General features: G+C 34.2%; 1 protein-coding gene across 1 annotated transcript in view; it reads left to right on the top strand.

The window, feature by feature from the left end:
• LOC124257808 overlaps positions 1-12,527 on the top strand; it is a 51,111-nt gene extending 38,584 nt beyond the window's left edge. The window contains 1 exon segment of the mRNA XM_046691951.1: positions 11,360-12,527. Coding sequence (XP_046547907.1) covers positions 11,360-11,493 — 134 coding nt within the window. The 3' untranslated portion in view covers positions 11,494-12,527.

Raw genomic sequence — 12,527 nt, 5'->3', positions numbered from 1 at the left:
TAGACTGTAATGTGGATGTGTGATATAGTTGTGTGATAGACTGTAATGTGGATGTGTGATATAGTTGTGTGATATACTGTAATGTGGATGTGTGATATAGTTGTGTGATATACTGTAATGTGGATGTGTGATATAGTTGTGTGATATACTGTAATGTGGATGTGTGATATAGTTGTGTGATATACTGTTATGTGGATGTGTGATATACTGTAATGTGGATGTGTGATATACTTGTGTGATATACTGTAATGTGGATGTGTGATATTGTTGTGTGATAGACTGTAATGTGGATGTGTGATATACTTGTGTGATATACTGTAATGTGGATGTATGATATAGTTGTGTGATAGACTGTAATGTGGATGTGTGATATACTTGTGTGATATACTGTAATGTGGATGTGTGATGTAGTTGTGTGATATACTGTAATGTAGATGCGTGATATGGTTGTGTGATATACTGTAATGTGGATGTGTGATATTGTTGTGTGATATACTGTTATGTGGATGTGTGATATAGTTGTGTGATATACTGTAATGTGGATGTGTGATATACTTGTGTGATATACTGTAATGCGGATGTGTGATGTAGTTGTGTGATATACTGTAATGTGGATGTGTGATACAGTTGTGTGATATACTGTAATGTGGATGTGTGATATAGTTGTGTGATATACTGTTATGTGGGTGTGTGATATACTGTAATGTGGATGTGTGATATACTTGTGTGATATACTGTAATGTGGATGTGTGATATTGTTGTGTGATAGACTGTAATGTGGATGTGTGATATACTTGTGTGATATACTGTAATGTGGATGTGTGATATAGTTGTGTGATATACATGTAATGTGGATGTATGATATAGTTGTGTGATAGACTGTAATGTGGATGTGTGATATAGTTGTGTGATATACTGTTATGTGGATGTGTGATATAGTTGTGTGATATACTGTAATGTGGATGTGTGATATAGTTGTGTGATATACATGTAATGTGGATGTGTGATATAGTTGTGTGATATACATGTAATGTGGATGTGTGATATAGTTGTGTGATAGACTGTAATGTGGATGTGTGATATAGTTGTGTGATATACATGTAATGTGGATGTGTGATATAGTTGTGTGATATACATGTAATGTGGATGTGTGATATAGTTGTGTGATATACTGTAATGTGGATGTGTGATATAGTTGTGTGATATACTGTAATGTGGATGTGTGATATAGTTGTGTGATATACTGTTATGTGGATGTGTGATATACTGTAATGTGGATGTGTGATATACTTGTGTGATATACTGTAATGTGGATGTGTGATATTGTTGTGTGATAGACTGTAATGTGGATGTGTGATATACTTGTGTGATATACTGTAATGTGGATGTATGATATAGTTGTGTGATAGTCTGTAATGTGGATGTGTGATATACTTGTGTGATATACTGTAATGTGGATGTATGATATAGTTGTGTGATAGACTGTAATGTGGATGTGTGATATACTTGTGTGATATACTGTATACTGTCTTGGATGTGTGATGTAGTTGTGTGATATACTGTAATGTGGATGTGTGATATACTTGTGTGATATACTGTAATGTGGATGTGTGATATAGTTGTGTGATATACTGTTATGTGGGTGTGTGATATACTGTAATGTGGATGTGTGATATACTTGTGTGATATACTGTAATGTGGATGTGTGATATAGTTGTGTGATAGACTGTAATGTGGATGTGTGATATAGTTGTGTGATATACTGTAATGTGGATGTGTGATATAGTTGTGTGATATACTGTAATGTGGATGTATGATATAGTTGTGTGATAGACTGTAATGTGGATGTGTGATATACTTGTGTGATATACTGTAATGTGGATGTGTGATGTAGTTGTGTGATATACTGTAATGTAGATGTGTGATATGGTTGTGTGATATACTGTAATGTGGATGTGTGATATAGTTGTGTGATATACTGTTATGTGGACGTGTGATATAGTTGTGTGATATACTGTAATGTGGATGTGTGATATAGTTGTGTGATATACATGTAATGTGGATGTGTGATATAGTTGTGTGATAGACTGTAATGTGGATGTGTGATATAGTTGTGTGATAGACTCTAATGTGGATGTGTGATATAGTTGTGTGATAGACTGTAATGTGGATGTATGATATAGTTGTGTGATAGACTGTAATGTGGATGTGTGATATAGTTGTGTGATAGACTGTAATGTGGATGTGTGATATACTTGTGTGATATACTGTAATGCGGATGTGTGATGTAGTTGTGTGATATACTGTAATGTGGATGTGTGATGTAGTTGTGTGATATACTGTAATGTGGATGTGTGATATAGTTGTGTGATATACTGTTATGTGGATGTGTGATATACTGTAATGTGGATGTGTGATATACTTGTGTGATATACTGTAATGTGGATGTGTGTGATATTGTTGTGTGATAGACTGTAATGTGGATGTGTGATATACTTGTGTGATATACTGTAATGTGGATGTATGATATATAGTTGTGTGATAGACTGTAATGTGGATGTGTGATATACTTGTGTGATATACTGTAATGTGGATGTGTGATGATGTAGTTGTGTGATATACTGTAATGTAGATCATTGATATGGTTGTGTGATATACTGTAATGTGGATGTGTGATATTGTTGTGTGTGATATACTGTTATGTGGATGTGTGATATAGTTGTGTGATATACTGTAATGTGGATGTGTGATATACTTGTGTGATATACTGTAATGCGGATGTGTGATGTAGTTGTGTGATATACTGTAATGTGGATGTGTGATACAGTTGTGTGATATACTGTAATGTGGATGTGTGATATAGTTGTGTGATATACTGTTATGTGGGTGTGTGATATACTGTAATGTGGATGTGTGATATACTTGTGTGATATACTGTAATGTGGATGTGTGATATTGTTGTGTGATAGACTGTAATGTGGATGTGTGATATACTTGTGTGATATACTGTAATGTGGATGTGTGATATAGTTGTGTGATATACATGTAATGTGGATGTATGATATAGTTGTGTGATAGACTGTAATGTGGATGTGTGATATAGTTGTGTGATATACTGTTATGTGGGCGTGTGATATAGTTGTGTGATATACTGTAATGGATGTGATATAGTTGTGTGATATACATGTAATGTGGATGTGTGATATAGTTGTGTGATATACATGTAATGTGGATGTGTGATATAGTTGTGTGATAGACTGTAATGTGGATGTGTGATATAGTTGTGTGATATACATGTAATGTGGATGTGTGATATAGTTGTGTGATATACATGTAATGTGGATGTATGATATAGTTGTGTGATAGACTGTAATGTGGATATGATATAGTTGTGTGATATACTGTTATGTGGGTGTGTGATATACTTGTGTGATATGCTGTAATGTGGATGTGTGATATAGTTGTGTGATATACATGTAATGTGGATGTGTGATATAGTTGTGTGATATACTGTAATGTGGATGTGTGATATAGTTGTGTGATATACTGTTATGTGGATGTGTGATATACTGTAATGTGGATGTGTGATATATACTGTGATATACTGTAATGTGGATGTGTGATATTGTTGTGTGATAGACTGTAATGTGGATGTGTGATATACTTGTGTGATATATATGATATGGATGTATGATATAGTTGTGTGATAGACTGTAATGTGGATGTGTGATATACTTGTGTGATATACTGTAATGTGGATGTGTGATGTAGTTATTGTGATATATACTGTTATGTGGGTGTGTGATATACTTGTGTGATATATGCTGTAATGTGGATGTGTGATATAGTTATTGTGATATACATGTAATGTGGATGTGTGATATAGTTGTGTGATATACTGTAATGTGGATGTGTGATATAGTTGTGTGATATACTGTAATGTGGATGTGTGATATAGTTGTGTGATATACTGTTATGTGGATGTGTGATATACTGTAATGTGGATGTGTGATATACTTGTGTGATATACTGTAATGTGGATGTGTGATATTGTTGTGTGATAGACTGTAATGTGGATGTGTGATATACTTGTGATATACTGTAATGTGGATGTATGATGATATAGTTGTGTGATAGATATGTAATGTGGATGTGTGATATACTTGTGTGATATACTGTAATGTGGATGTATGATATAGTTGTGTGATAGACTGTAATGTGGATGTGTGATATACTTGTGTGATATACTGTAATGTGGATGTGTGATATAGTTGTGTGATATATACTGATAATGTGGATGTGTGATATAGTTGTGTGATATACTGTTATGTGGATGTGTGATATATAATGTGGATGTGTGATATACTTGTGTGATATGTATGGATGTGTGATATTGTTGTGTGATAGACTGTAATGTGGATGTGTGATATACTTGTGTGATATACTGTAATGTGGATGTATGATATAGTTGTGTGATAGTCTGTAATGTGGATGTGTGATATAGTTGTGTGATATACTGTAATGTGGATGTATGATATAGTTGTGTGATAGACTGTAATGTGGATGTGTGATATACTTGTGTGATGTACTGTAATCTTGGATGTGTGATGTAGTTGTGTGATATACTGTAATGTGGATGTGTGATATACTTGTGTGATATACTGTAATGTGGATGTGTGATATAGTTGTGTGATATACTGTTATGTGGGTGTGTGATATACTGTAATGTGGATGTGTGATGATATACTTATGTGATATACTGTAATGTGGATGTGTGATATTGTTGTGTGATATACTGTAATGTGGATGTGTGATATAGTTGTGTGATATATACTGTAATGTGGATGTGTGATATAGTTGTGTGATATACTGTAATGTGGATGTATGATATAGTTGTGTGATAGACTGTAATGTGGATGTGTGATATACTTGTGTGATATACTGTAATGTGGATGTGTGATGTAGTTGTGTGATATACTGTAATGTAGATGTGTGATATGGTTGTGTGATATACTGTAATGTGGATGTGTGATATAGTTGTGTGATATACTGTTATGTGGACGTGTGATATAGTTGTGTGATATACTGTAATGTGGATGTGTGATATAGTTGTGTGATATACATGTAATGTGGATGTGTGATATAGTTGTGTGATATACATGTAATGTGGATGTGTGATATAGTTGTGTGATAGACTGTAATGTGGATGTGTGATATAGTTGTGTGATATACATGTAATGTGGATGTGTGATATAGTTGTGTGATATACATGTAATGTGGATGTGTGATATAGTTGTGTGATAGACTGTAATGTGGATGTGTGATATAGTTGTGTGATATACTGTTATGTGGGTGTGTGATATACTTGTGTGATATGCTGTAATGTGGATGTGTGATATAGTTGTGTGATATACATGTAATGTGGATGTGTGATATAGTTGTGTGATAGACTGTAATGTGGATGTGTGATATAGTTGTGTGATATACTGTAATGTGGATGTGTGATATAGTTGTGTGATATACTGTTATGTGGATGTGTGATATACTGTAATGTGGATGTGTGATATACTTGTGTGATATACTGTAATGTGGATGTGTGATATTGTTGTGTGATAGACTGTAATGTGGATGTGTGATATACTTGTGTGATATACTGTAATGTGGATGTGTGATATAGTTGTGTGATATACTGTAATGTGGATGTGTGAATGTGGATGTGTGATATACTTGTGTGATATACTGTAATGTGGATGTGTGATGTAGTTGTGTGATATACTGTTATGTGGGTGTGTGATATACTTGTGTGATATGCTGTAATGTGGATGTGTGATATAGTTGTGTGATATACATGTAATGTGGATGTGTGATATAGTTGTGTGATATACTGTAATGTGGATGTGTGATATAGTTGTGTGATATACTGTAATGTGGATGTGTGATATAGTTGTGTGATATACTGTTATGTGGATGTGTGATATACTGTAATGTGGATGTGTGATATAGTTGTGTGATATACATGTAATGTGGATGTGTGATATAGTTGTGTGATAGACTGTAATGTGGATGTGTGATATAGTTGTGTGATATACATGTAATGTGGATGTGTGATATAGTTGTGTGATATACATGTAATGTGGATGTGTGATATAGTTGTGTGATAGACTGTAATGTGGATGTGTGATATAGTTGTGTGATATACTGTTATGTGGACGTGTGATATAGTTGTGTGATATACTGTAATGTGGATGTGTGATATAGTTGTGTGATATACTGTTATGTGGGTGTGTGATATACTGTAATGTGGATGTGATATACTTGTGTGATATACTGTAATGTGGATGTGTGATATAGTTGTGTGATAGACTGTAATGTGGATGTGTGATATAGTTGTGTGATATACTGTAATGTGGATGTGTGATATAGTTGTGTGATATACTGTAATGTGGATGTATGATATAGTTGTGTGATAGACTGTAATGTGGATGTGTGATATACTTGTGTGATATACTGTAATGTGGATGTGTGATGTAGTTGTGTGATATACTGTAATGTGGATGTGTGATATGGTTGTGTGATATACTGTAATGTGGATGTGTGATATAGTTGTGTGATATACTGTTATGTGGACGTGTGATATAGTTGTGTGATATACTGTAATGTGGATGTGTGATATAGTTGTGTGATATACATGTAATGTGGATGTGTGATATAGTTGTGTGATAGACTGTAATGTGGATGTGTGATATAGTTGTGTGATAGACTCTAATGTGGATGTGTGATATAGTTGTGTGATAGACTGTAATGTGGATGTATGATATAGTTGTGTGATAGACTGTAATGTGGATGTGTGATATAGTTGTGTGATAGACTGTAATGTTGATGTGTGATATACTTGTGTGATATACTGTAATGCGGATGTGTGATGTAGTTGTGTGATATACTGTAATGTGGATGTGTGATATAGTTGTGTGATATACTGTAATGTGGATGTGTGATATAGTTGTGTGATATACTGTTATGTGGATGTGTGATATACTGTAATGTGGATGTGTGATATACTTGTGTGATATACTGTAATGTGGATGTGTGATATTGTTGTGTGATAGACTGTAATGTGGATGTGTGATATACTTGTGTGATATACTGTAATGTGGATGTATGATATAGTTGTGTGATAGACTGTAATGTGGATGTGTGATATACTTGTGTGATATACTGTAATGTGGATGTGTGATGTAGTTGTGTGATATACTGTAATGTAGATCGCGTGATATATGGTTGTGTGATATACTGTAATGTGGATGTGTGATATTGTTGTGTGATATACTGTTATGTGGATGTGTGATATAGTTGTGTGATATACTGTAATGTGGATGTGTGATATACTTGTGTGATATACTGTAATCTGGATGTGTGATGTAGTTGTGTGATATACTGTAATGTGGATGTGTGATACAGTTGTGTGATATACTGTAATGTGGATGTGTGATATAGTTGTGTGATATACTGTTATGTGGGTGTGTGATATACTGTAATGTGGATGTGTGATATACTTGTGTGATATACTGTAATGTGGATGTGTGATATTGTTGTGTGATAGACTGTAATGTGGATGTGTGATATACTTGTGTGATATACTGTAATGTGGATGTGTGATATAGTTGTGTGATATACATGTAATGTGGATGTATGATATAGTTGTGTGATAGACTGTAATGTGGATGTGTGATATAGTTGTGTGATATACTGTTATGTGGACGTGTGATATAGTTGTGTGATATACTGTAATGTGGATGTGTGATATAGTTGTGTGATATACATGTAATGTGGATGTGTGATATAGTTGTGTGATATACATGTAATGTGGATGTGTGATATAGTTGTGTGATAGACTGTAATGTGGATGTGTGATATAGTTGTGTGATATACATGTAATGTGGATGTGTGATATAGTTGTGTGATATACATGTAATGTGGATGTGTGATATAGTTGTGTGATAGACTGTAATGTGGATGTGTGATATAGTTGTGTGATATACTGTTATGTGGGTGTGTGATATACTTGTGTGATATGCTGTAATGTGGATGTGTGATATAGTTGTGTGATATACATGTAATGTGGATGTGTGATATAGTTGTGTGATATACTGTAATGTGGATGTGTGATATAGTTGTGTGATATACTGTTATGTGGATGTGTGATATACTGTAATGTGGATGTGTGATATACTTGTGTGATATACTGTAATGTGGATGTGTGATATTGTTGTGTGATAGACTGTAATGTGGATGTGTGATATACTTGTGTGATATACTGTAATGTGGATGTATGATATAGTTGTGTGATAGACTGTAATGTGGATGTGTGATATACTTGTGTGATATACTGTAATGTGGATGTGTGATGTAGTTGTGTGATATACTGTTATGTGGGTGTGTGATATACTTGTGTGATATGCTGTAATGTGGATGTGTGATATAGTTGTGTGATATACATGTAATGTGGATGTGTGATATAGTTGTGTGATATACTGTAATGTGGATGTGTGATATAGTTGTGTGATATACTGTAATGTGGATGTGTGATATAGTTGTGTGATATACTGTTATGTGGATGTGTGATATACTGTAATGTGGATGTGTGATATACTTGTGTGATATACTGTAATGTGGATGTGTGATATTGTTGTGTGATAGACTGTAATGTGGATGTGTGATATACTTGTGTGATATACTGTAATGTGGATGTATGATATAGTTGTGTGATAGACTGTAATGTGGATGTGTGATATACTTGTGTGATATACTGTAATGTGGATGTATGATATAGTTGTGTGATAGACTGTAATGTGGATGTGTGATATACTTGTGTGATATACTGTAATGCGGATGTGTGATATAGTTGTGTGATATACTGTAATGTGGATGTGTGATATAGTTGTGTGATATACTGTTATGTGGATGTGTGATATACTGTAATGTGGATGTGTGATATACTTGTGTGATATACTGTAATGTGGATGTGTGATATTGTTGTGTGATAGACTGTAATGTGGATGTGTGATATACTTGTGTGATATACTGTAATGTGGATGTATGATATAGTTGTGTGATAGTCTGTAATGTGGATGTGTGATATACTTGTGTGATATACTGTAATGTGGATGTATGATATAGTTGTGTGATAGACTGTAATGTGGATGTGTGATATACTTGTGTGATGTACTGTAATGCGGATGTGTGATGTAGTTGTGTGATATACTGTAATGTGGATGTGTGATATACTTGTGTGATATACTGTAATGTGGATGTGTGATATAGTTGTGTGATATACTGTTATGTGGGTGTGTGATATACTGTAATGTGGATGTGTGATATACTTGTGTGATATACTGTAATGTGGATGTGTGATATTGTTGTGTGATATACTGTAATGTGGATGTGTGATATAGTTGTGTGATATACTGTAATGTGGATGTGTGATATAGTTGTGTGATATACTGTAATGTGGATGTATGATATAGTTGTGTGATAGACTGTAATGTGGATGTGTGATATACTTGTGTGATATACTGTAATGTGGATGTGTGATGTAGTTGTGTGATATACTGTAATGTAGATGTGTGATATGGTTGTGTGATATACTGTAATGTGGATGTGTGATATAGTTGTGTGATATACTGTTATGTGGACGTGTGATATAGTTGTGTGATATACTGTAATGTGGATGTGTGATATAGTTGTGTGATATACATGTAATGTGGATGTGTGATATAGTTGTGTGATATACATGTAATGTGGATGTGTGATATAGTTGTGTGATAGACTGTAATGTGGATGTGTGATATAGTTGTGTGATATTCATGTAATGTGGATGTGTGATATAGTTGTGTGATATACATGTAATGTGGATGTGTGATATAGTTGTGTGATAGACTGTAATGTGGATGTGTGATATAGTTGTGTGATATACTGTTATGTGGGTGTGTGATATACTTGTGTGATATGCTGTAATGTGGATGTGTGATATAGTTGTGTGATATACATGTAATGTGGATGTGTGATATAGTTGTGTGATAGACTGTAATGTGGATGTGTGATATAGTTGTGTGATATACTGTAATGTGGATGTGTGATATAATTGTGTGATATACTGTTATGTGGATGTGTGATATACTGTAATGTGGATGTGTGATATACTTGTGTGATATACTGTAATGTGGATGTGTGATATTGTTGTGTGATAGACTGTAATGTGGATGTGTGATATACTTGTGTGATATACTGTAATGTGGATGTATGATATAGTTGTGTGATAGACTGTAATGTGGATGTGTGATATACTTGTGTGATATACTGTAATGTGGATGTGTGATATAGTTGTGTGATATACTGTTATGTGGGTGTGTGATATACTTGTGTGATATGCTGTAATGTGGATGTGTGATATAGTTGTGTGATATACATGTAATGTGGATGTGTGATATAGTTGTGTGATATACTGTAATGTGGATGTGTGATATAGTTGTGTGATATACTGTAATGTGGATGTGTGATATAGTTGTGTGATATACTGTTATGTGGATGTGTGATATACTGTAATGTGGATGTGTGATATAGTTGTGTGATATACATGTAATGTGGATGTGTGATATAGTTGTGTGATAGACTGTAATGTGGATGTGTGATATAGTTGTGTGATATACATGTAATGTGGATGTGTGATATAGTTGTGTGATATACATGTAATGTGGATGTGTGATATAGTTGTGTGATAGACTGTAATGTGGATGTGTGATATAGTTGTGTGATATACTGTTATGTGGGTGTGTGATATACTTGTGTGATATGCTGTAATGTGGATGTGTGATATAGTTGTGTGATATACATGTAATGTGAATGTGTGATACAGTTGTGTGATATTATACAATTATAGACTCTTGTAGAGGTCGATATCGGTTTTTATTGACCTGAGTAAAACAATATCGACCGAGCTTACTGTAATGTGGATGTGTGATATAGTTGTGTGATATACTGTAATGTGGATGTGTGATATAGTTGTGTGATATACTGTTATGTGGATGTGTGATATACTGTAATGTGGATGTGTGATATACTTGTGTGATATACTGTAATGTGGATGTGTGATATTGTTGTGTGATATACTGTAAAGTGGATGTGTGATATAGTTGTGTGATATACATGTAATGTGGATGTGTGATATAGTTGTGCGATATACATGTAATGTGGATGTGTGATATAGTTGTGTGATATACTGTTATGTGGATGTGTGATATAGTTGTGTGATATACATGTAATATGGATGTGAGATATAGTTGTGTTGTATGCAATGTTTCAGATGGTGGCCTGTCAACTGAGTACAGCATCTCCCAGTGCAGGAAGAGTGCGGATCTGCTCACACCAGCATACAGAGGTCACCTGACCAAGCTGGCCTCTGTGTCCGGCCCTGCGCTCCAGCCAGCAACAGCATAGCCCTGTCTGACCACCCTCTCCAGCCGGACACACAAGATCCACCACTATACCTACTGAACTTGTCTCCAGCTGATTCCAATGTTGCCTCTATGACACAGCGCTTGTCATGTGGTAAAGGTAGAACGAGAAAAGTATTATTCAATATTGAAAGCTATTTTGCTAATATGTTAAAAGTTTGCTATACACAAAACTGCTCAACATTGTTTATAATCCTGGAAATATTTTCAGGCAAAACTGTATTTCATGAGTATGTCAGACATACCTTAGTTATGTAAAGTAAATTTTGTTAAAAACTCTGTGTCTTTGTGAATAATATAAACAATAAGAAATTGTTTATCTGTGAAGAAGTACGAGGTGTTGTGTTTTCAACCATTTGTTAGTTGTGGTTATGATTTTCAATTTTGTTGAGCTTGTTGTTTTAATAATTTGTAGTTACTACTGACAAGAAAGCTAGTGAATTTTTAAACCTATTTTGATCTAAAAAAAATATTCAAATTTGGCAAATGTTTATAATTGTACAATTGCTGAAAGAAGGAATACTGAATACTGTTTTGTATTTAAGTAATTACCCAGACCAGGCGGCAGCTATGGAGATTAAGGCTTTAGCCTTATTGTATTTTATTTTTGTGTTTTGTACTGTGAAAAAATGTGAATGTTTTGTATATATACACTCATACTTACATTGGTGTTAACCCTGTCTCACATTGAAATTTGTTAAGCTATGTTGTAAATATAACTGCATTTTTATGATATGTTTTCTGTGTGTAACTGCAATGAAATTGCACAATACTGTGATACTGATGTACTGCTGTACTTGTTGGAACATGGGTCTACAAGTGTATCCACTGTGGGCTTCACAAACAGTTGCTGCTTGTGATGGAGATCAAGTTCATTCGACATGTTTGAAAGTGATTTTATATTTATATATGACAAGAGAACACCTTATACTCTTGATGTCTTGATGCATGACATGATTGAAAAGAGTTGGGTTACAGTTTGAGATGTCATTTTGTGTTTTAAACATCTTTGTTTAA

This window comes from Haliotis rubra, unplaced genomic scaffold (assembly GCF_003918875.1).
Source record: "Haliotis rubra isolate DU_JTF1 unplaced genomic scaffold, ASM391887v1 Scf117, whole genome shotgun sequence".
Taxonomy (NCBI): Eukaryota; Metazoa; Mollusca; class Gastropoda; order Lepetellida; family Haliotidae; genus Haliotis; species Haliotis rubra.
This window is presented reverse-complemented; position numbering and strand designations above follow the sequence as displayed.